The 26,286-nt window shown below is 37.6% G+C and overlaps 2 protein-coding genes across 19 annotated transcripts in view; one reads left to right on the plus strand and one right to left on the minus strand.

Moving 5' to 3' along the window:
• LOC127502083 (beta-sarcoglycan-like) lies at nt 1-18,536 on the plus strand. Of its 7 annotated transcripts, XM_051874620.1 has the most exons (8): nt 1-158; nt 1,455-1,664; nt 2,224-2,409; nt 2,505-2,696; nt 2,855-2,986; nt 3,885-5,957; nt 6,277-6,708; nt 9,727-18,536. In XM_051874620.1, the coding sequence occupies exons 1-6, from the start codon at nt 144-146 to the stop codon at nt 4,089-4,091; spliced, it is 942 nt and encodes a 313-aa protein (XP_051730580.1). In that variant the 5' UTR covers nt 1-143; the 3' UTR covers nt 4,092-5,957; nt 6,277-6,708; nt 9,727-18,536. The 7 variants fall into 7 exon arrangements, with proteins under 7 accessions (XP_051730580.1, XP_051730574.1, XP_051730576.1 ...); XM_051874614.1 differs by lacking the exons at nt 1-158; nt 1,455-1,664; nt 2,224-2,409; nt 2,505-2,696; nt 2,855-2,986 and having other exon boundaries at nt 5,821-5,957; nt 9,727-9,896; nt 10,132-10,474; nt 10,637-18,536; XM_051874616.1 differs by lacking the exons at nt 1-158; nt 1,455-1,664; nt 2,224-2,409; nt 2,505-2,696; nt 2,855-2,986 and having other exon boundaries at nt 5,821-5,957; nt 9,727-10,474; nt 10,637-18,536.
• dcun1d4 (DCN1, defective in cullin neddylation 1, domain containing 4 (S. cerevisiae)) overlaps nt 18,096-26,286 on the minus strand; it is a 14,191-nt gene continuing 6,000 nt past the window's right edge. For 9 of the 12 annotated variants that reach the window (XM_051874622.1, XM_051874624.1, XM_051874627.1 and 6 more), the window contains 8 exons: nt 23,536-23,623; nt 23,034-23,122; nt 22,324-22,394; nt 22,144-22,235; nt 21,934-22,042; nt 21,061-21,165; nt 20,483-20,585; nt 18,096-20,345 (listed from right to left, as the gene is read on the minus strand). In XM_051874622.1, coding sequence (XP_051730582.1) covers nt 20,290-20,345; nt 20,483-20,585; nt 21,061-21,165; nt 21,934-22,042; nt 22,144-22,235; nt 22,324-22,394; nt 23,034-23,122; nt 23,536-23,623 — 713 coding nt within the window. In that variant the 3' untranslated portion in view covers nt 18,096-20,289. Of the gene's footprint in view, nt 20,346-20,482; nt 20,586-21,060; nt 21,166-21,933; nt 22,043-22,143; nt 22,236-22,323; nt 22,395-22,799; nt 22,846-23,033; nt 23,123-23,535; nt 23,624-24,141; nt 24,221-26,286 lie in introns of those variants that run through there. The other 3 variants (XM_051874633.1, XM_051874632.1, XM_051874634.1) reach the window with 2 other exon arrangements.

Raw genomic sequence — 26,286 nt, forward strand, 5'->3', positions numbered from 1 at the left:
ATAGACATGTTTGAAGTGTATAATCTACGTGAAGGTTTCGCTATTGCTGAATATTGTTTGGGTAACGGTTCTCTAGCAGTGGTTTCTCCTCAGGCTGTGTGAAGCTGTCAGTGCAGTCAGTGGTCTGGAGAGGGAGGGTCAACATGGCGTCGGAGCAGGTCTGTTTTCAATGTGAATTGTAAATGTTTTCTCCGTTGTGTTGCTTTTCAAGCGATTTTCGGCGTTAAAACGAGCCATGTATAATAACATAAAACTTCAAACGATGTCTATATAGCGATGTATGTGAATGAATAACGATAATGTGCGTGTTTTAAGTCCGGACCGTTTATGGAAAAATTGACTCATTATTGCAGGGTTACATTTGCTTCTAGGTTTGCTGTTGTTATTCTGCATGGTGATACTTTGGAGCTCTAAAAAATAATAATAAAATAAAATAAATAAATAAAAAATGACATACGCTCTTATTATTTACAGAGGAAAGGGGTGGGTGCCATTTATTTTTAGGCATTCATGTAGACAGTCGGACTCATATACTACATTCCTGAGACAGCAACACTGGTTTCTTATTTAGCTATCACACTGTAATAGCATTGAAGTGTTCATTGTTAATTCATTTTAAAAGAAGATGCATTTGACTGAAAAATGGCTGAAATATTGCAGAACCATATGCCACTTCATTCTGTATTATTCTATGTATGTTTGTAATTATTTGCATATTCCCAAATCAGATCACACAAGTAACTCACATGAATTTGAAATCAGTTGTCACTATTTAGTGCACTATGTAAAATTATATATCCTAAATAGTTAATAAATAATTTGAAAACTGAAATTATATTTATTTAAAAAAAGATAGCTTAATAACAAAAAATACAGTTGTTAGACTTAACATGTTAAAAATAGATATAATGTTATATTAAAGATATATGATATAATGTTATGTAATAGATATAAAGCTCAAATTAAGATTAAAAAAGTATTTTGATACTTTGTGGTTATCAAACATTAGTGAACATGTTAATATAGTTAATATGTTGAACTATACTATTCTGCTAGGACAACTGTGTGAAATTGTGGAGTTTATAAATCCACTAAAAATTAACCTTGAATTTAAACCAGTTAATTCCAGTTAGCTATTGGAAAAGGCCCAGAAAAATGAGGTTAGATTTTTTTTTTAGATGCATTAGATACTTTTAAGTCTGGCTTTAAGTATTTTTGGTTCTACTATAATAAATATTACACCCAAACTCAGGAGCACTGACACCAGAAGCTTGGAAAATATCTTGTTTGCAAATCATATAAGTAAAGCTGAATATTGCTATATTTTAAAGGGGTTCTTGTTGGTGTGACATTTAATGGCAGACCACTTGTAGCATTATTGGCTTGTCTATTAAATGTTCAGTAACATACAATAATTGTAACATTTTATCATCCCTTTTCCCTTATATCCACAGGAAATCTCAAATGCACCAGTGAAGAAGTCTATGAGGGAGAAGGCTATCGAGCGCAGATCAGCTAATAAAGAGCACAACAGTAATTTTAAGGCTGGATATGTTCCAATTGAAGAGGAGCGACTCCACAAGACAGGACTGAGGGGTCGCAAGGGCATCTTTGCCATTGGCATAGTCATCCTACTCTTTCTGCTTGCACTCATTAATCTCATTGTAAGTTTATCAGTTGTTTGTTGTGCCTGTGATATTATAAATATGATAGGATATATTTAAAAACTAGCATGAATTTTTTTTTTAGCAAAGATGCAATAAATTGATCAAAAGTGACAGTGAAGACATTCATGATGTTACAAAATTTGTATTTCAAATAAATGCTGTTTTGACCTTTCTATTCAACAAAGAATCCAGGGAAAAAAATGTATCATGGTTTCCAAAAAAATTTATAATAAGAAGCGTTTCTTGAGCACAAAATCAGCATATTGAAATGATTTCTGAAGGATCATGTGACACTGAAGACTGGAGTAATGGCTGCTAAAAATTCAGCTTTGTCTTCCCAGGAATGAACTACAGTTTAAAATATATTAAAATTGAAAATGGTTATTTTAAGTTGTTGTAATATTCCACAATTTCAAATTTCTCAGTTTCAAATAAATGCAGCCTTGGTGAGCACAAGAGACTTCTTTCAAAACCATTAAAAGTCACTTTAATTACATCTCTACTACTCACTTGAAAACAGAGACACTCATACATTATCACTCTCTGTCTTTTATAGATAACTCTAGTGATATGGACAGTGATACGAATAGGTCCGGGAGGTTGTGAAAGTATGGAGTTTCACGAGAGCGGCCTGCTGCGCTTTAAACAGAAGGCCGATATGGGTGTGGTTCACCCGCTGCACAAGAGCACAGTGGGCGGCAGGAAGGACCAGGACCTTGTCATTACTGGCAACAATAACCCAGTCAGTCAGCATAGTATCTCACTTTATTTAGACAAATCCATATGCTCTGATAATATAGAAAGTGTATTAATTTAGGGGTTTTCTGCATGTTACAGGTGGTGTTCCAGCAGGGCAACACCAAGCTGAGCGTGGAGGAAGATAAAACGTCTATTGTTAGCGACTTGGGCATCTCCTTCACTGACCCCCGCACTCAGACGACTTTCTTTAGCACTGATTTTGACAGCCATGAGTTCCACCTGCCCAAAGAGGTCAAGGTTCTCAACGTGAAGAAAGCTTCTACTGAGAGAGTAAGCAACTGTACTCATAGTCCTGACTCTTAGTCTTATGAAACCTGAATAATTGAGGACAAATCTTAGAGACTTGATATGAAATATATGATCATCTTAGTCTTGATTAGTCACCCAAGAGGTGTGTTTGTACAGTGACTCAGTGCCATACTTTGCAGATCACCAGCAATGCATCATCTGACCTCACTATCAAAGGAGACGGTAAGGCCATTATTCGTGGCAACGAGGGAGTTTACATCATGGGCAAAACTGTGGAGTTCAGCATGGGTGGGGACATTGAGCTGAAAGCGGTAAGTGGTTTTAACAAGTTTGTTTTGAAAAAAATAAAATAAAATAAAATAAAATATATATATATATATATATATATATATATACACACACACACACACACATATACATATATATATATATATATATACACACACAGTACTGTGCAGAAGTCTTAGGCCACCACCAGCTTTGTTGTTTTAGCAATGTTTTAATGACCATCCATATTTATTATTCAGTCTCTTTATTACGATACAAACAGGAAATACAGGAAATATGTACACAAAATGTAAAAAAATTCTGAACAAAATTGTTTCTTTAAGCAAAAATCAGTATTTAGTGTGACCTCCTGTCACATGTCTCCTGGACGTCCATTTTCTCAAAGAAGAAACTTCTCATCAGATTTTGAAAGTTTTCTTGGCCTTCCAGTCCTTTTCCATTCCATTTTTGAGAGTCGGATTCCTGCTATTGCTCAAGTGTATACTTAAAGTACTTGCCACTTTAGCTTATAGCTATACTTGTTTTTTCTGATTTATTTTATGTTTTTTTAATACTGCATAAAATGTACTGTATTTTCTGGTTATGTTCTAATAAAGAGACTGAGAATGTACTTTATACACACTACTGTTAAAATGTTTGGAAAGAAGTCTCTTATTCTCACCAAGGCTGCATTTATTTGAACAACAACAACAAAAACTATAAATTGGGAAAATATTGTAAAATATCATTACAATTCAGTGTCACATGATCCTTCAGAAATCATTCTAATATGCTGATTTGCTGCTCAAGTAACATTTCCTTATTATTATCAATGTTGAAAACAGTTGTGTTGCTTACTGACCCCAAACTTTTGAATGGTAGTGTAAATATAAATCTGAGCATATAAATATGAGTTGTATGTTTTTTCTGTTTTGTGTGCAGGAAAACAGCATTATTCTAAATGGCTCAGTGATGTTCAGTCCTTCGCGCATACCAAACTCCTCTCTAGGGGGAGACTTGTACTTCAATGAGGGGTTGGAGAGGTATAAACTTTGCATGTGTGCAGACGGGACTCTGTTCAGAGTGCAGGTCAAATACTCCAACATGGGCTGCCAAACGTCCGACAATCCCTGTGGAGCAGCACACTAATGAAAGAGAGATAAATACCACTGGAATAGACATGCTTATCAAGGTTTTCAAATGAAACATGACATTTCAGGTGAACTGCCAAAAGATACAAATATGATATTGTGGGTTTTTTGTTGTTGTGTTTTTTTTTTTTTTTAAACTGGACAATAATTAGTCTATAATATCAGTGTACACATGCAATACACAAAAAACACACACAATCCGCCCTCACACTCCCACCCACCGGAACAGTTTCTTCTACATGCCCACTCAACTTTATTGGAGGTCTAAAAACACACACAGACATACTTGATGATGATAATCACTCCCTTATAACCATAAATCACAAACAGTATTGTTTTTTTATGGCCGAGAGCTCCCTGTGTACTATCATTGGCTCACCTCAGTGTTTTACAGTCTTTAAGCTGCCTACGTTCAGCCTTCACTGCATGTGCTTTATATATTGTATCGTAGCAGAGAAATTGAGTCCAGTGATTTTCTGAGCAGTATTATTACACTCTTTTACAATCCCCTCCTGTCATTAATAACCATCAAATGGCCACATAAAAAGAGGGATGTTGTTTGACTGATACAAATGTTAAAATAGTGTCATAAACCTTCTGTATTGTTTAGTCTGAAAGACTAAAGTTCTACATGGTTATTGTGGCTTTAGAAGAGGGGATGTGAAGTGGCCAATAGTATTTAACAGTTTAGAAGTCATTAAGAGTTTTTCAGGGTTGGTTTTTATATCACAGATGTTTACTTGGTCATGATTTTAGATTTTTTTTGTAACAATCTCTATCTTCACTGAAGCAGGATCAGCACAGCCACATCTTATGTAAGTAACACTGGTAGCCTGATCCTGAAACAGTAGTTAGTGAATTCTGGCACATATTTTCAAGGCTTGTATTATAGTGCCCTTCTAAGAGTGCCATGGACTAATGACAAATTACCTGTCGTCTAATGACATGTTCAGAGGTGTGTACCAGTCCAATATCTTTTGATAAGATAAAAACAGGAAACTTCAATAATATATATTCGAGCTATCCAAGTGTGAATTTTGTGCAATATAACCTTCTTGGCCTGGTTTATCTGGGTACATGTGTGGTATTTATTGTTGTTTTTAAATACAGTATTATTGTGATGTCCAAACTAAAAATCTTCTGTGCTTAAGAGACTAATTGTAACTTTATTTTCAACCCTACAATGAATTAGTCTGGAACCATCTGATCATGTCTGTGGATTTAGATTTTTTTTTTAACATTGTCAGAAAGGAAATCACAAATATTCTGAATGAAGGGGAAAATTGGTGCTTTCATATTGCAGTGTTTTTGTTAATAAATGCAAATGCAGGTTTTGATTGAAAAACAATGTGTATTGTGATTGTACTGTTAGACGATGAAACATGAACATGATCTTAGCGCTAATATCAAGTATGGTTAACTATATAATGCAGCGACTAAGTTAAGAGATTCATTTACTTTTTAATTATTAATTTTGGTCAATGATCTGGTGGCAATTAAATTCACTAAAATACCAATTCATATACATATTTATGTAAAATACCTCTATTTTTATTTATTTAACACTAGATAATATTTTTTATAGTTTTTGTTATATTTTATTTATTTGTTTGATTCAATGTCTTTAAAATGCTTGGGAGGGAGCAAACCTGAGTAAGACATTAACTCAGGCAAGTGAGTGATTGTACAACGATTGTTCTGTGTGTGTGTTTCTGGTGCCATAATGCTATTCAGACTTTGATCTCAGGGAAGTTAGAGTTAAAGTCAAAGAATTTCTCAGTCAAGTCTCAGTGTTTTGTCGGTAATTATCCAGCTACAGTCAAAAGATTGCCCGAGCCGAGTGGAGCATTGCTACACTAAAACGGTTAGTTTTAACAAACCTACAACACATTTTTTTCTACAATGTATCTGTGATTTGTGTAAAAGTTTTACTTTAAATTCTCCTTAAGCTTAGGCAAGTAAAGGATTGGTGTTGAATAATTTAGACTTGAACTCTATATATGTGTGTGTACATATGATTGATTTTATTGATTCTGTGGCACAGCGATGGATTTCATGAGGAAGAATTTCTCAGCTTTTTTTTTTTTGTCTGTCTATATTGTACCATACAAATGTACAGTAAGTATGCCATATCTGTCTGTCATCATTTTAAATCCGTCATTTGATGTGTTTATATTTTTCAGGGCTGACTATAATGTCAGCGTACAGCTCAGTGCTTGGTGTGGCAGTGTTGTTCCTCCACCTCTGGGGGACACACTCCTTCCCCACCTCCGCCTGTCCTGTTCCCTGCCTGTGCCAGCGAGGTCCTCTCCTGAACTGTTCTTCTTTAGGCCTGACTACGATTCCCACACGCATCCCAGCAACTGCTGTTTCCTTGAACCTATCCAATAATGCCCTGCGTTCTCTGGCTCCTCTCAGCTTTGGTCATGTGAAATTGATGGGACTTCAGCACCTTTGGGTGGGAAGTAATGCTCTGGAGAGCTTGTCTATGATTTTGAAGAAAGACCGGTCAGGCACTAGGACCCGGTCAAGTGGAGAACAGGAATGCACATCCTGGGCATCTGACCTTCAGTTGCTGTCTGCAGAAAGAAACCATCTAAAACATCTACCAAAGGGTACGTGCATGCATGTGATACACACAGCATTAGCAATTTATGAAACGCTCGTACTGTAAAAAAACATCTCTATCCTTCGTTGTTCTGAAAAACATACTCACATTATACAGAAAAATCAATTAGTCGCATTCCTATAATGATGACATTCCCATCCTTAGTGTTAATGGATGGATGAATAGATGGAAACACTGAAATAAATTCTAAAATTAATCATGCCATTTAAATCCTTGCTGTTAAGGAATTGTTTATTTATTTTTAATAATTAAATAATGAGATCGGTAACATCGGTAATGAGATTGGTTTAGGGTCCAATTCTCACTATTGACTAGTTGCTTATTAGAATACATATTACTAGGATATTGGCTGTTTATTAGTACTTATAAAGCACATATTAATGCCTTATTCTGCATGACTATATTCTACATCCCTTAAAGGGTTAGTTCACCCAAAAATGAAAATTCTGTCATTAATTACTCACCCTCGTGTGGTTCCACATCCGTAAGACCTTCGTTCATCTTCGAAACACAAATTAAGATCTTTTGGATACAGATCCAACGCAACTACACTCCAAGGTTCATAAAGGTAGTAAGGACATCAATAAAGTAATCCACGAGAGTCCAGTGGTTTAATCTAAATTTTATGAAGCGACGCGAGTGCTTTATAATTACATAATTTACCACTTTACTTACAAAAAATATTGATCTACAACACGCGTTCACAAGAGTATCACGACACATGCGTTTTGGATATTATTTTGTAAATAAAGTGGTAAATTATGTTTTTTTGCACAAAGAAAGCAATCGCGTTGCTTCATAAAACTGAGTTTAAGCCACTGGAGTCACATGGAGAACTTTATGTATTTTTCCTACCGTTCTGGACCTTGGAGTGGTAGTTGCATTGGATTTCTATGGAGAGACAGAAATCTCTCAGACTTCATCAAAAAGATCTTAATTTGTGTTCTGAAGATATACGAAGGTCTTACGGATGTGGAACGACACAAGGGTGATTAATTAATGACAGAATTTTCATTTTTGGGTGAACTAACCCTTTAATCCTACCAATACCTAAACTTAACAACTACCTCAATAACTATTAATAAGCAGTAATTAGGCGTTTATTGAGGCAAAAGTCAGTTACTAGTTAGTTATTAGTGAGAATTGGATGCTAAATTAAATTGTGACCATGAGATCTACTTCAAACAATGAAATTAGTTCTAAAATAAATAAATCTCTGTATTATTTAAGCTATGACATTCATAAAACCCACATACACACTCCACCCTGGTGTAAATGACTGCATCATCAGTGGAACTTTGATCTGTTGCGATTACACACTCTTCTAACCTGTTCGATTCCATTTAAACCAGTCCACCCTCAGGATGAAGTGAAAAGAAATCACCTGTCATATAGTCACAAGGGTTGGGCGCTGGCATTCCAGTGCCTCATAACGGGTTATAAAAGGGTAATAATGGTCTAAACACATTCCAGAGAGTGAATTTTATTAGGGCTTGTATTTTGACCAACCTTCACATAAATGTTAACATGGGGTTCTAGTCTGTCCAAAGGTCTTAAAGCCTTTGTAGTATATATAGTGTGAGTCGTGTATTCACACAGAAAAGTGCACTTCAAATACCTGGATAACGTAATTAAATGAAAAACAAAGCATGCTGAACACTTCATGCACTCAACTGTCACAGCTTTCCTTACGTAGGGGCTATCAGACAGATGCCGGATGGCAAAATAATCTTATAAAATTAATAAACTATAAGCAGTAACGTACAGTGTACATAGTACAACGGACATAGTATATAATTTGGTACGCAACTATAATTTGCTACAGCCTACCTACTGTAGTACATTTAATCAATTTTCTTTTTCAGTTTGGATTGCAATAAAAACAACCATTTTGTTAAAATGTCTGAAGCATAGACATTTAACTGGGGCTCTTAGAGAACATTCATATTAAATTGGGGACCAGAAAGCGAATTCAAACACGTTTTAAATATAGTCTCTTTAGGTTTGTCTTCAATTTTGTATCCAGTGCTATTTTAAGGAAATAGCTATATATTTCTTTTCATTTCTAAAATGCTGTTTCAGGATGTGATTGTCAGTGTTGATAGCCACTTGCCTATAGCCATAGGCAATTTTAACAGGGTTTTTATGTTTCTCTGTCTGCTTTGAAACTTATCTTTTGTTTGAAATCTAAATGGACTTCTTAACAAAGGCCAAGAACCAGGCTTTGTTTTGAAAATTGTTTAAACTGTGAGCACTGTGAATTAGGTGGTGGTGCCTCAATGTTTTTCAGCTCTTTGTGATTCAGAGCACAGCCTTAATGTTTCTCTCTGATAAACTCCTGTCCAGCAGACCCTTGCTTCAGCTCAGTAGTCAACACAGTTCTTAAAATAGGCAAGAGAGTTCTCCATCTCTCTTCTCTGACAGACATACTTGAACCCTTGTAAGCTTTCCACTCTGAATGATCTCAATTCTTGATGCGTTTAAGAACATTTGGGATACTTGTTTCACATACTGTACATCTAAATAAATTTAAAGATCTTCTAATTACTGTAGTTTAGGTATAAATATTAAGACAAAAAATAGCCACTAAGATGCAAATACTATTAGTTAATACTTAGCAAACTATTACCAACAACTTGACAGTGACGTCCTGTAGGCATCCAAGAAGCTCTTGTTGCTGCAAGAGCCTCAACTAGAACAAGTGGTGATTCACATAGTGCTCACGTGGTGTGCAGTACTATGTTAGGTGTTGTTATGGCCACAGATATTGGCACAAACAGGTGCTTGTGTTTGTGAGGTCAAGGCCAGCTGAAACAATTTTTTTTAACTATTACAACATTTGGCTTTTATAACTCAAAACAAGTGAAAAATGCCTGACTTTGCAATCTAATTAGAACATCCCTCTGTACCTCAAAGGACACATTGATATTTAACTAGAAAGTTTATCAGTGCATTATTGTTAATCATTGCCTTTTGTTCTTATGAATATACATTTTCCCTCCAGGGCTGGGCTGCATGAAGTCCTTGCAGATTCTTCAGCTGTCTTATAACCAAATATCTAAGATAGGTCTTTCTGACCTGGACAACTGCAGTTATCTGAAAGAGCTACATCTCCAGCATAACAGCATCACAAGCATTCACCCACATGCTTTTATAGACCTAAAACAGCTACAGGTAACATCTCAAATATTTAGCTTATTTGCATTATATGTTAATACTGGTCAGATGGTATAGTTTTTTTTATCCTAGAGGAAAATCATCATGAGAGTGATTTTACATGTTTGGAAGTGTACTCCCCCAGTAACTCTCTTTTGACAAACTTTGTAGTTAATGCATAAATCAACACATCTAGCCCAGTAGTGCATTAAAACTTAGTGAGTCAATAAAAATGTTTCCTAATTCCATTCAGGTCCTTGATCTGAGCTATAACCTGCTGGTCACCATTCCGGTCCCTGCCTACCAGTCCCTGCGGAATCTAAATGCCTTGGTCGATGTCTCCTTCAACAGATGGAAATGTGACTGCCACTTGCAGACCTTGAGAAGATGGATAAGCTTTGATACTGAAATGGGTGATGCTTCCTGGCAAGTGGTGTGTGCCTCTCCACCACATCATGCTGGAAAAGATCTGCTTCACTTGAAGGACTCAGAGCTCACCTGTCCAACACATGAATACAGCACATCTGGTCACTATCATAATATGATAGTCTACGAGGGGATGAAGATATCAGTTCCTTGCAGCAATGACAGTAAAGGTGCTACTTCTGTATCTTAAATTATAAAACCACAGTCCAATTTACTATTTTTTAATTTTAATTGTTTTTTGCAGTTATTTATGTAACTCCTAAAACCTGCATGTAAACATTGTAAATGCTAATGCACATTTAATGATAAATTCCCTTTTATTTTTATTCCAGATACCATGCAGGTTCATTGGTGGACTCCACAGGGCCAAGTCACAAATAACCAACCAGAACTTCTAATTAAGGACATCACAGAGCAACATGCAGGACTTTATGTATGCATTTCAGGTGTCCGAGGAGAGCACATATCAGTGTTAGATCTACGAGTCTACAAAAAAGGCAGTGGCTCAAGACCACGTAGGGAAGCAGCAATTATTTTGGATGAGAAAGAAAATTTGAACTTGCCAAGAAATGATCCAGTTGTACGGCAAGAGACAAGGACCCAGTCAGAATTTGTTCTTGCTGTCTGCCTGTCTGTCATCATTACATTCATTTTAGCCTTTATTCTTGGTGTTTTTTTGAGACCACTGTTAGACAAGTTATGGAGGAGAATACGATCCAAGAGACAATCTACACCACCACCACCAACAACAACAACCTCCACTGGACCCCAGCCGTATGTGAATGAGGGGTACTGTGATGTAGAAGACCAAGAACAAGGGAGAGTGGGTTCAAGAGTTACATTTGGTGGAATCACAGTTCAAGATCAAGTGCCTTACTATGTCACTGTAGAGGATGACCAGGCAGATGGCTCCTCTGAGAGCAACACAGAAGCTGATACTTTTTATGAGACAATTGAAAATAATAAATCCTCAAAAGCTGATGGGAAACAGCAGGCCCTCGAGGTGGAGAATCATAGAGGAAGAGCAGACAGCAGCAGTAGCAGCTCAGTTCAGGAAGGTGAAGTAAATGCTTTAGTCATAAATGGTAAGAAACTGCCACCCAGCTCAACCGAAGGCATGCCAAAATCTATGGAATTTGAGCCAATTCCAGATGCAAATGATATCACCCAGATAAAAAGAAGGAGCAGTTCTTCAGCATCATCTCACTCAAGTCAGGAAGATAACGTCTCAAGAGAATTTAGGGAATCAAGTGTTGACCCTCCTCCTCCTGTCACTATAACTGCAAACAAAAATACAAAGGATAGAAGTCCAGGATTGATTACAGAGCCATTTTCAGAATGGTCTTTGAGACTGACAGAACAGAATGTTGATGATTTGGACCAAGAGATGTGGAATGACAGTGGAGAGAGCTTTTCTTTCACTGAAGGCTCTGAAAGGTCAAGTATCCGGGATCTCTCCAGCTCTTCTTTAGGACATCGATTGAAGGATGATGACACATGGAGGCAAGGCAAAGTAGAATCACCTTCAGATAAAATAAACATTGATTCAGAGATTTTTGATTTTGAAAAACCATTTGGCAAAGAGGTTCCTGTTGATGATGCAGAGCAGTTTGAGCAATCTGACACAGCAAGCCACTCTAGTGACAGTGATTCAAATGACAGTGGTGAAAGTGCAGGTGGACCAAACAATTATACTGTAAACACAGAGTTAGAAGAAGAATCAGATACAGAAAACAGTGCAAACTTGGAAGAAGAATCAGATACAGAAAACAGTGCAAACTTGGTCACTTTAAACAGATTTGGCACTCCTGAAGATGTCACTTTCAATGAAAGAATGCCTAGTGCTGGCATTCTAATAAAACAAGAGACTATCACTTTGGAGCCTTCGGAAATACATTTGACTTTTACTCATGAAGACAGTATTGATGAGGGTATGCCTATGGATGATTCCCAAGGGAATAATGAGTATGTGAACATATCAGACAAATTTGCTTTATGTGTAGATGTGGGTCTTGATACAGTGCCAAAGATTAAGAGATATGTTGAATTTAAACAGTCCAAACCACATTTTGGACTTCCAACTCTGCCAACATCAGAGATGGCGGTAAAATCTGAAGCTAACATTGATGCATCCTCTGGAGATAACAGATGCTTAAGTCAAATAGAGGTGTCTCCTGATTCAATTAAAAAAGTGAAGCGATACATTCAATTCAAACAGCCTGAACCTCATTCCCCAACTCTGCCATCATCACCTTCCTCAATCAAAAAAGATGCTATACTGGAAGCTAAAAGTTATAGTTCATCTTCAGAAGACGATGCTCAACTGACAACTCAGGATGACAATTCATTCAGGACAACAGGTGTATCTTCTGATGAATTTTCAAAAGTAAAAAGATACATTTCATTTAAACAGTTTGACTCTTCTTCCCCAACTCTGTCAATATCCAGACCTTCAACTAATATTGAGACCACAACTGAGACAACAATAAATTCTATGCAGCCCAGCACCTCACCAAAAGATTCAAGTCAAAGTGTGAAGAAATACATGTATTTTAACCAGCATGAACACCATTCCTCATCTCTGCCAGTGTCACCTACCTCAAGCAGGAAAGGTTTATCAGTAAAAAAGACTAAATACAAAAAACGATATGATCAATCATACTATGGGAGTCATGAGAGCCTTCCACTATACCATGTCCATCCTGTCTATAGATCAAGTATAAACAGACTGAATAGAGGCTACGATACTGATAGATCAATTTCCAGTGAAGATGAAGATCAATTTATTGAGTACCCAAGAAAATTAGAGATTACAATACCATCTGAGATGAACAGAGGATCCATCACACCAGATAAAAATACAGACAAAGTCCTCAACATTAACTTTGATAACTCCTCTAGCAGCACAGATGTATTTGAGAAGAAACATTCTAAAGGTCTAATGAGACTAAGAGCATTAAGTGCACGACTGTTCAACAGACATGAGAATGAAACGGATGAGAGGTCACCAACTGGTTTGGATGTTGGAAGAACCAGTGGTGTCTCTATTAAAAAGCAGCCAAAGTTAACTAAGGAACAAACCATTAATGAAGACAGTCTATTCGGAAGGAGTTTATCCCTTGATCACATACCAAAAGTGAAGAGATACCTTCAGTTCTCACACTCTGATTCCTATCTTCAAGTCCAATTACCATCAACTCCACCAACCACTGGGGTAGTCACACCTGACTTTATAGTGACAACTGAGTCCAGGAGATCCAGTTTCTCATCTGAGGATGATGTCAAACAAACCATTGAAGATAAAAAATTTGTTAGACAAGTGGATGCATCTTATGAAGGACTTCCAAAGGTAAAAAGATACATTCAATTTTCACACACTGAACCTCACTCAACAACATTGCCCTTGAACAAACAAAGTATCTCAACTGAACTTGTGGCACAGCCTGAATCAAGGAGGTCAAGTACGTCATCTGAAGATGATATCAAACCTACATCTAATGAAGACAATTTCTTCAGGAAGATAGGTGTATCTCTTGATACAGTGCCACATGTTAAGAGATACATTCAATTCAGTCAGCCTAAACCTTACTCTCCAACTCTAACATCTTTACCTGTTTCAAGCAAGAGACCTGTGGTGGCAGTGGAGACAAGTTCAAGCACATCTGACAAGTCAGAAGATAAATCTAATGCTACAGGAACATTTTTGGGGGGCCAAATAGGTCTTAATGGAGTACCAAAAGTTAAGCGGTATGTTCAATTTACACAGTTCAAATCTCATCCTCCAACTCTGTCGTCAGTTTCATCCTCCTCTACAAAAGTTACACCTAAGATAGAAGTGAAAACTGAAGCTAAAATTGACAGATCCTCAGAAGACCAGGGTAACTTAACGCAAATAGAGGTATCTCCTGAAAGTATTAAAAAAGTAAAAAGATACATTCACTTCAAGCAGTCTGAACCTCATTCCCCATTATCACATTCTTTAACCAAGAAAGATGCTATACTGAAAACAAGGAGATATAGCTCATCCTCAGAAGATGATGTACAACTGACAACCAACAAAGACAGTTTCTTCAGGAAAATAGGTGCGTCTTTTGATGGAGTTTCAAAAGTAAAAGGATACATCACATTTAAACAGTTTGATCCTTCTTCAGATACCACTTCAGATAAACTGCATGTCACACATGAGGTGAAAACCAAATCCGAAGCAAGGAGATCAAGCACTTCTTCTGAGGATGATGTCAAACTAACTGCTAAGGAAGACACTGTCTTTGGACAAACAGGAACATCTCTTGATAGAGTGGCAAGAGTTAAGAGATACATTCAATTCACACATCCTGAACGTCAATCTCCTGTGCAGACAACAACTGGTCTTTTATCTGAAAAAGTCAACGTATCTGTGATAGCTAAAGAAACAAGGAGATGGAGCACTTCATCTGAGGAAGATGTTAAACCATCTATTAAAGAAGATAATATCATTGGGGAAACAGGTGAATACCTTGCCGAAATACCCAAAGTAAAGAGGTACATTAAGTTCACACAGTCCGAACCTTATTCCTCTGATCTGTCGCTATTTCCCCCAAGCACAGTAAAATCCATAAAGGTGTCAGAAACAGAATACAGAGAGAGCACTTCATCAGAGGATGATGTTCAGGAAGACAATAGCTTTGGGCAAATAAGAGCATCTCTTGATAGAGTTCCAAGAGTTAAAAGATACATTGAATTCACACATCCTGAAAGTCAATTTCCTGCTCAAACAACTGCTCTCTCAGCTGAAAGAGCAAGCGTATCTGTGATAGCTAAAGAACCAAGGAGAAGCAGCACTTCATCTGAAGAAGATGTTAAACCATCTACTAACAAAGATAACATCACTGAAGAAACAAGTGAATATTTTGCCAAAATCCCCAAAATAAAGAGGTACATTAAGTTCACACAAGCTGAACAGCATTCCTTGGATCTTTCACCATTTCCTCCTTCAAGCGCAGTAAAATCCATTAAGGTAACAGAAACTGAATTGAGACAACCAGCCACCAAAGAGAGCACTTCATTTGAGGATGATGTTCAGGAAGACATAGAGTTATCTCTTGATAGAGTACCAAGAGTTAAGAGATACATTCAATTCACACATCCTGAAAGTCAATCCCTTGCTCGGTCAACATCTGTTGTCTCAGCTGAAAGAGTTGGAATATCGGGGGCAGATCAAGATACAAGGAGATCAATCACTTCATTTGAGGAAGATGTCACACTAACCGCTAAGGAAGACAATGTCTTTGGACATATTGGAGCATCTCTTGACAAAATACCAAAGGTTAAGAGATATATTCAATTCACAAAGCCTGAAAGTGAGCCTCTTGTTCAGACAACAACTGATCTCTTATCTGAAAGACTTGGAATATCTGGGGTTTTTCAAGAAACAAGATCAAGCACTTCATCTGAAGTTGATGTTAAGCCATCTACTCATGATAATAATGCCATTGTAGAAAGAGGTGAATTTTTTGACAAAATACCAAAAGTAAAGAGGTACATTAATTTCACACAATCTGAACCTTCCCAGGGTTTCGCACCATTTCCTCTTCCAAGCACTGAAAAGTCCATAAAGGTGACAGAAACAGAATCAAGAGGATCTAGTACCTTAGTTGAAGATAATGCACAACCATCTCCTAAGGAGAAGGAAGACAATGTCTTAGGGCAAACAGAAGCACGTCTTGACGGTGTACCAAGAGTTAAGAGATACATTCAGTTCAAACAACAATACCCTGAGCAGTCAACAGCTGGTTTATCAGCTGAAAGATTCGGAATATCCGAGGTCATTACAGAGACAAGGAGATTAAACATTTCATCTGAGAATGATGTCACACTAACTGCTAAGGAAGACTATTTTAGTGGACATATAGAAGCTCCTTTTGATATACCAAAAGTTAAGCGATACATTCGCTTCACACATCCTGAAAGTCAATATCCTGTTCAGACAACAACTGCTCTCTCAGATGAAAGAGTCAATGTATCTGTGGTAGCCAAAGAAACAAGGAGACCAAGCACTTCATCTGAAGAGGATGTTAAACCATCTACTAAAGATGCCAGTATCGTTGGAGAAAAAGGTGAAACTCTTGACAATATCCCAAAAGTAAAGAGGTACATTGAGTTCAAAAAATATGAACCTTATTCCTCAGCCCTGTCACAACTTCCTTCTGCAAATGTTGTTAAACCCATAAAGGTGACAGCAACAGAATTAAGGGGATCCAGCACATCAGTTGAAGATGATGTACAACCAGCTTCTAAAGGAAACAAAACAGAATCAATGACACTTGGCACTTCATCTGATAATCTTGACAGAATACCAAGAGTTAAGAGATACATTCACTTTATACCTGCTGAAAGTCAATATCCTGCTCGGTCATCAACCTCTCTCTTAACTGAAAGAGTTGGAATATCTGGGGTAGCTCAAGAAACAAGTATATCGAGCACTTCATCTAAATATGTTAAACCATCTTCAACTGATTATAATATCATTGGAGAAACAGACAAATCTTTTGCCAGTATCCCAAAAGTAAAGAAGTACATTCAGTTCACACAATCAGAACCTCATTCCACAAATGTGTCATCATTTCTTAGTTCAAACACTGTAAAATCTATAAATATAGGGGAAGTTCAAGAAAACAAGAAATACAGAACTTCATATGATGATGTTAAACAAAGAAGAAATCATGACAATTTCTTTCAAGAAATTGGTGTATCTCTTGACAAAATCCCAAAGGTAAAGAGGTATGTTACATTCACAAAGAATGAACCTTCTTCTTCAACCACATTAATGAAAAAAGATTTAACACCTACAACGAATGCAGACCTAGAAATCACATGGCCCGGTTTATCATCTGAGGTGTCACCTTCTGACTCAATGAAAAAAGGGTCTGCATTAATAATAAAGACTGAATCACGGTCAGTGGAACACACTGGTCTTAAGTCAAGTTTAAGCTCCTTGTCTAGTGACAAACAATATGTAGGACATCAGGTTATGGATGTACAACCACCACAAGATGACCCACCAGCAGTTCCACAGACACCCCCACCTCCCCTGGAACAGAAGGATGCCAGAGAATATCTCAGAGAAAATTCTGAAATCCTTCAAAGGCTAGAACGCAGACGATTACTGCAGCAAAGAAGAATGGAAATGGACAAGTTCAACATTGCATCTCTATCCTCCGTGCAACCAGAGGGCGACCAGCAGGACAAATCACCTAGAGATTATGGAGGAGCGACACAGTTACAAACAGAACAAACTCACAGCAGTATCTCTACAAGAAACACAGCCACGTCCAGACACACAGAAGGAGCTGAAGCCCCAGTTTTACGGGGCCTCAAGGCTAAGAATATCTCAACTCCAAAGTATAAGGAATTTTTAATTTAGATAAAGAGTTCATTTTTACTTGCCAGACAAACAATGTTGTACAAATCTGAGCTGATGCTTTCAAAATGCAGCTTTGAGTATTGGGATTTGCTTTTTATAGAGTATTGTAAATGCTGTAATATAATTATAAAAAAATAACCTTAACTTCTTTCAGTATTTCATAAAAGTTCTGTTCTCTTTGCATTGAAACAATGTATGAATGTATATAAGAACGTGTATTGTATAAGATCATAAACACCGTGTTGATTTTATGAGACATGATATGCAGTGGTAAAAAAATCCATAGGGTATTAATTGCACTCAATGACAGGGGTCGACCCCCAGGATGACCTCAGAAGTCTTTTCTATTTCAAAACATGACATATAGAACTGATTAAAATGACTCCACATTTAGTTAATAAACCCCTTTATAGATATTGAATGTAGAGAGGTTACAGTGAAAACAAACACATATACACACATCCATACATATATACAGTCAGATGAGAATGCTCAACCCTCTGCATTACATACTCCCCCCCACAAAAGCAACAGTCATAATGACACAGGGGAACTTGGAGCACAGGGAATTTTAAACCACTATTTCCCTCAGGCACAAACAGGTGGAAATTAATGGGATTATGACAAGTGTCTGTAGACATTTTCCAAATGGATTCTGGCCAGCATGCACAGCATACATAGACTGTTGGCTTTTTAGTTGCTGAGTGAATACTTGATAAATAATTTATGGTTAGCAATGTTCGTCTTTCAGAGAAAAAAAAAAAAAAAAAAAAAAACTTTTGTTACCCAAAATATGATTTAATAAAGTTAATAATGATTTTGTCTCTGTACTCTAATTCCTTATAACATATAACAAAATTAGTATGTTTTCATGACATTGCAGATATACTGAAATGCTGCAGTCACTCATGAACATGGTTGTTTAGCACTTGGTGGAGATGGTGGAGGAGGCAATGCAGAGAAGAACATCTCAACCGATGAGGTTACAAGTGTGTTTAAGCTCTAAATACCATCACACAATCATGTTTTTCATAAAGCGTTAAGACTGCATGACCGCGGATACCCAAATTAAGCACAAAAAAATCCACTTCTACAAATACCTGTACAAAAAAAAAAAAAAAATTAACGAGCGAAAAAAAAAAAAAATGTACAAAAAGGAAAAACCTCATTCATTCACAAAGACGGCTCTAACTGCAGAATGCATGCATGCTTTTTTTTCTTGTTCAAATGACAAGTTAGCTTCACGCCACAGCCATAGACAAAACTCGACAGTTTTACAAACATAACTAGAACGTTAAATAGTTGCTAGGCATTGGTCACTATGGGTTAAGGTGATCATATTTGACCACAAGATCTGTGGACGAGGATGTGGCCAAAGGAGAGTCAGTGTTTAGGGCAGAATACCTGTTTTTATATTTTTGTGGCAATTCATCACAGAAATCAAAAGTGCACTTTAACAGTTTTCTTTTGTCCTGTCTCTTTTCCATCTCTTAGATTTATGTCATTTTAATGACATGCACAGTATAGTTACATTGCTAAGGAATCAAATGATATAATTAATGCATTCTGCAGTCACTTTAAACCTGCTCACACTCCTCTACAAGATGGCCATATCTGCCATTGCCAGTGTCTATGCACAATGGACATGCGAGTCAGGAAAAAGATACTGGGCTCTATATTCATGATAAGTATAGCCTCTGTTCTTCATGTTACAAACAGAAAAGCTATTCTCATTGATCTTATAACCAGTTTAAAAAATATAAGAGGTGAAAGGTATATTGATACCACAGGAAGTACTTACAGCAGAATGTCTATGACACTCTTGCTTGTGGTGTGCTTTATTAAATGGCAACCAAATGCAGTGAGACTGGTAAAAATAAAACTTATGGCATGGGTTGCTAAGTAACTATGGTAACATGCTCTGAATGTCATTCTCCTCCAACATAAAAACTGTAGTAAACAGTGTTTGGACCACATCAGCAGAGTGACACTGTAAGCTATTTCCATTTTGAACCAAAAAGTCACTGATCTTCGGTAAAAAGTCAAGCAGGTGCCTGTTCTTCCTTTCTCTGTCCTTCCAGGCCTAAATTACCTGTCTTAAATCTTCAGACAGTATGGGAGTTTTTACCTACCCTGCCTTGTGGAGAATCTGAATTCATCCTCCTTTTAAGAGCCTATTCATTCACATTCACAGCAATATGAAACATCACAGTGGGGTGGGAAGGCGGCTCCGAGGCTGGCCGTGTGCTTACCCACAATGCAATGTGGGCTATGGGGGGCATTAGGTGGAGTCGGTGAGGTGCTGTTTCTCCAACACACAACCACCAGTGACCCTCCTATGGCCCCGGCTAAAAGGGCGACATACAAACATGTGCATTGATAATTACATTCTATGCAAACACTCACACAACTCAAGCCCTCACTGCCAGGGGCCACCATCAGTCTTGTCCCAAACTCTTCAGTTTTGATTTGTACTTTGTTTTCTAGATGTTTGTTTCAAAGCCGTTTCTGTCGTCATTGTCATGTTGATTGTTGGCGATTAGTTTCTAGTTGGTGATGGTGGTAGGCATGGGGAAGCTGTCGCTACGACATCTCTCGATCTTTATACCATTCCACAAACTCATCCAACAGCACTGGCCCTGAACAAAGAGAAAACTTAGTCAAAATGCAAATCTGATGTACTTCCAGCTGCACTGTACAAAAGAATGATGGATGTCTTAATTGGGGTATAATTAGAAGTATACAGGCATGTTAAAGTGTGGGTGCTTGTACTCACAGGCCCCGTCTTCATCATAGTTACTGAGATCAAGGTTGATAGTCCTACTGAATTCTAGAACATTGCACCATTGATCTTTATTTATAACCTTATACTTAGATTGCTGTGGGGGGATAAAAATGTGAAAAAACAAATGTCACTGTCAAAAATGTTATTGACAGAATATGTACTGATGTGAAAATATGTGTATAAAATACCAGTCAAAAGTTTGTATTGATTTTGTTTCCCTTATTTTAAAGCTTTATTCTGAAATGGGTTTGCAATTTGGGTACTATGAACGTCTATATGGAGCAATTTAAATGAATTGTTTGGGAACATAAAAGCAGCCAACAAAATGGCCAGTTTGTGAACACCTTCAATGCTGTTTAAAAAGTATTCCTAGATCCAAGAAGTTGACTGACAGAATGTGAAATATAAGCAATTTAAGGTTTGTGATGTGTGTTATCATTTTTATGACATTGATATGATTCTAAAATGTGGAAAGCAGTAATAATGAATGCACAAGTGTGTCCAAACATTTGACTGGTCTTGTAAAATTACTAAAGTGACACTGATTGACTAAAGATTAAAATATTTACTTCTAGAAACTGGTTAAACACTGGAAACAATGGCCAGGTCTTCCCAAGCAGAAGTCCCAGCATACACTTGGCAGTATTCAAGTCTAAACTCCTCTGATCCTTCTCCTGCAAAGGGGTGGAACCATATTACATTTTAAACATTATGAATACAAGTTCACACATCACAATAAAAATGAGTTAACAATTATGGTAGCGACCCATTATTGCCAAGGCACAATCCAGGTTGCTCCTGGAGGACCGTTTCAGGAATTAGTGTACTGTGTACTCTATGCTCTAAGCAGTCTGAGCTTGAACATATGATAATACAAGCACCTGAGGGCAGACATGATTATTGTACCTACACCTTGACACCGTAACAATGCTTCAGGTTCTGTGCCCAATATTTAAAAGCACAAATACTCTAAATCACTTCTCTAAACAGCCATGAAATACGGTTTAAGTGCAGGAGAATTGACTCTGTCTAAGTGCTCAATACAAGATGAGCCTAGACATGAACATTTCAGTTTTATCTAGACAGGATGGATGTCATGTTATCCATTCAAGGTTGCCACAAGCTATTTATTTGTACTCATCCACTTTATTGGCCCTATCGAATGTCTCCTATAAGAGCTTCACTCAGCAAAGCTTCATTCACTTTACAATTCATACCATGGGAGTGAAAAAAGAATCAACTATCTGGACAAGAGATACTTCTGCTGAGCAGACAAAGAGGTAAAACAACCCAAAATAGCATCATCTCTCAGCAGTCTCAAGCCCTTGTCTGTTGTAACTGAAGGACTGTGATGAACCCAGCAAAAAAAGGATCCAGATGCAATCATTAAACCAAATATAACGTTGAAGTGTTCATCAATAACCTGTCCTACACACACTCACCCTGGCAAAGTCGAAGGCATATCGGTAAATGAGCTTGAAACTGGTGGCATCGTTGAGGACAGACCTCAGGTAGTCTAGAGAGTTCCTGAGTTTTTCAGTAGAGTCACACCTGCATATGACAGAAGAAGAGGAAAAGTGAAGTTTGGGACAGGAAGAAGTGTAGTAGCATGGCAGTAGATGTATACAAGGTCCACGTTTAGCCAGACATACTGCAATGAGCCCATTCCCTTGAGCCACTCCTGTAAAGTGAAGTAACCCATACTCTGGGCATCAAGCTTCCAGGCCAATACCAGCATCACCACCTACATACGAATATACATTAAAATGAGCACTGATTAGATGTTTTTAGAGAAAGATGTAAAACCATAGAAGATTAATTTAGTTTCTTACATTCTCTGGCTCCACTCCAATGTCTTCACAGAATTTCTCCATCCCTTCTGGTCCAACCACATCATCACACCCTAGACACGAATGTTGCAGACACGAATTACTTTAATATACATTGGCCCCAAAAAGAATTTGGACACTTGAGCCACAATAAAAACAAAAATAAATGTCTTTGAATTGCAAAACAACATTTTAAAACTAGTGTCCTGTAAGCACACTTCAATCAAAACATTTTGTTTGAAATCTAAGCTTGTTAACTTTCAAAATATGAAGCAACAGATATATTGTTCAAAATGAAGACAAGAAATTATTGGTTGTCAAACTTTATTCTGCTATAGGACACTTGTGTGAGCTAAAAAGTGAAGTTCTGAGAAAAGAATCATTTGCGCAGATGCCACTTGATTTGATATTTTGTATTCACTCAAGTGTGACTTAAGTGTCCAAATACATTTTATTATATTCTTAGTCACTCTATTTACATCTTAACTTCATTTGGAAAGTCTCTGAAGTCACAAGGGTGGAATTCTGAATAAAAAAAAAAAACTAGCGTAAATTTAGCTGACATTATTCACTGCCTTCTAGACATTTCAAGTCAAATTATATGAGCTTATCAGATTTTTTTATGTTATTATACCATTTTAAAGACCTTATCAATGATATTAAAAAGTTCATAACATGATGATATAAAACTCAACATGATTTTGCACACATACCTGCATATTCATAAAACCACTCTAGACATCTCTTGCTAGAAAAAGCTTCAGCTTCCTGGATTTGCAAGGTCTCCTGTTTTCTGTAAACACTGAAATGAATAGACAGGACTGAGCGGATGCTATTTAAATACACATTAACACACACTTGTATAAACATTAAAGGACAAACGTGCCGCATCTGATACAAACAAGAAGAGACACATGCTCTAAGGGCAGAAATCCACCCACACAAACACATATATGATGGTACAATTAACAGTTATGATAGTTGTGCAACTTTCTTTTTACATTATTATAACATTCAAATTCCTTCTGTGAATAAATACAGAATTTCTTAACTGACATAATTTGACAGGTACCTAGTTTAGCTGTTAATCAAAAAGTTGGGCAGATGAATAAGTGTGTATATGAGTGAATTAGAGGAAGGTCAACAGACAGATGGAATGGACAGAGATGGAGAGGCTGGTGAGATGGATGAATGGAAAGGTGATTTTGAGCATACTTATCCTGCCGGCTCTTCTTAGCAGACAGGTCGTCTCCAGCAGTGGGTCTCCTCTTTTTCCTGGGAGGCATGGCTCTGGAGCAGCAGGCTGGAAAAGAGAGAGAGACAGAACACAAAGATGATGATTATTTTTTTGTTTCGCTTTTTCAGTCATTCCCTCCCTCAAACCAGGGATATGTCCTAATATAATCTGCATTAGATGCAGTCCCAGTTCCAGAATCAAATCACTAAGCAACGGCTCCACCATTACAAGAATAGCAATGTACAGTCAGACATTTAAGAATTTCAAAAACATTTTGATATGATTGATATCTATTAATCTGCATTTACATTGCTTAATGTTTATCTATTTTGATGTGTCATTTTTTTTTCCAATGCTATGGTTATTACTATGTCACTCATTCCAATTTCGAGAGTGAATCCCGCATTTATATGTAGAAGCCACTTCTGAAACTTTGTAGCGTGTTAATTGGCCGTTGGTCCTCAGAGGCATGAAAAGTGTGCAAAGACTAAAAAAAGCTGTCACTCATCTCAGGCCCTATTTACAACTGGTATTAAGATGCGTTTTGGTCAATCAGATCACAAGTAGACAAGGCAGACACATACCCGTTTACACCTGGTATTTTAACCCGTCTCTTTTGTCCACTTTCAGCCACTTCTGTCCTGATTTCTTCAAGGGGAGGGTCTATGGGCGGGTAAATATATGGGTTTTTTCAGAGATGTAATGGACAAAATAAGCTTGCGCAATTTACATATGAATGCGCCCAGAGATGACGGAAAAACATACAGAGAGCATCAGCTTTTGTTTCTGCTCTGACAGCCGCAAGACCACGCCGAACGCTTTGAGTGCGTGTTAGAAATCAGGAATGGTGAGAGAACATTGTGCTTGGTAAGTTTATGTCTCCAAACCAAACTTGGGTCTCCAGCCAACAAAGTTTAAATCACATCTTGCTAGCGTGCTTCCCATAATGTTAACGCATTAGGTCAGTAGGTGGTCTTTTGTGGCTGTTTGAACACATTTGACCACATGAGCGTTTACACTATGAAAGCAATCCAGTCTAATGCGTTTTCGACTACCTCTGGAAGTGGTAGAAAGTGGACAAGCTCAAAACATTTTAGACACAGTTTACACTTGTATTTAGCGTGGTCCACTTGTGATCCGATTGAACAAATCTCATCTTGATACCAGGTGTAAACAGGGCCTCAGTTCATCTTCATTTTTTAAAAATGTTAATGAATAGGAAGTTCAAAAGAATAGCATTTATTTGAAACAGAGATATTGTGACATTTTTTGAGACGTCTTTACGGTCACTTTTAATGCATCCTTTCTAAATAAAAGTATTAATTTCTTTTTGAAAAAAAAAAAAAAAAAATCATATTGACAGTGTAGAACGGTAGTATAGAAGAAAAAAAAACTGAACCCAGTAAGTGTAGTGTAGAACTGAAGTGTAGGAAAAAAAAAGGAAAAAAAAATCATATAAACAGTATCTCACAAAAGTGAGTACACCCCTCACATTTTTAGCAACCATTTTAGTATATCTTCTCAAGCGACAATACTATAGAAATGAAAATTGAATATACTTTAGAGTAGTCAATGTGCTGCTTGTATAGTAGTACAGATTTACTGTCCTCTAAAAATAACTCAAAATACAGCCATTATTGTCTAAATAACTGGCAACGTAAGTGAGTACGCCCTAAGTGAACATGTCAAAACTGTGTCCAAAGTGTCAATATTTTGTGTGAGCACCATTGTTATTTAGCACTGCCTTCATCCTCCTGGGCATGGAATTCAGCAGAGCTGCACAGGTTGTTGCTGGGATCCTCTTCCACTCCTCCATAATGACAGCACGGAGCTGCTGGGTGTTAGACACATGACGCTTCTCCACCTTCCGCTTGAGGATGCCCCACAGGTGCTCAATAGTGTTCAGGTCTGGAGACATACTTGGCCACTCCATCACCTTCACCTTCAGCTTCCTCAGCAAGGCAGTTGTCATCTTGGCGGTGTGTTTGGGGTCGTTATCATGTTGGAAAACTGCCGTTCAGCCCAGTTTCTGAAGGGATGGCTTCAGAATGTCACAGTACATGTTGGAATCCATGTTTCCCTCAATGAAGTGCAGTTCCCCAGTCCCAGCAGCACTCATGCAGCCTCAGACTATGATGCTACCACCACCAGGCTTGACTGTAGGCAAGACACAATTTTCTTGGTACTTCTCACCAGGGCGTCGCCACACATGCTGGACACCATCTGAGCCATCTGAACAAGTTTATCTTAGTCTCATCAGACCACAGGACATGGTTCCAGTAATTCATGCTCTTGGAAAGGTTGTCTTCAGCAAACTGTTTGCAGGCTTTCTTGTGAGCCAGCTTCAGAAGAGGCTTCTTTCTGGGATGACAGCCATGCAAACCGACTTGTTGCAGTGTGCGGTGTATGGTCTGAGCAATGACAAGCTGACCTTCCGCTTCTGCAACCTCTAAAGCAATGCTGGCAGCACTCACACTTCTGTTTTTTGAAGCCAGCTTCTGCACCTGACGCACAGCACAAGGACTCAACTACTTTGATCGACCCTTGCGAGGCCTGTTCCGAGTGGAACCCGTCTTGGAAAACCTCTCTCTATAACCTTGGCCACTGTACTGTAACTCAGTTTCAGGGTGTTATCGATCTTCTTATAGCCTAGGCCAACTTTGTGGAGAGCAACAATTCTAATTCTCAAATCCTCAGAGAGTTCTTTGCCATGAGGTGCCATGTTGAAC

The sequence above is a fragment of the Ctenopharyngodon idella genome, chromosome 20 (assembly GCF_019924925.1).
Source record: "Ctenopharyngodon idella isolate HZGC_01 chromosome 20, HZGC01, whole genome shotgun sequence".
Lineage (NCBI taxonomy): Eukaryota > Metazoa > Chordata > Actinopteri > Cypriniformes > Xenocyprididae > Ctenopharyngodon > Ctenopharyngodon idella.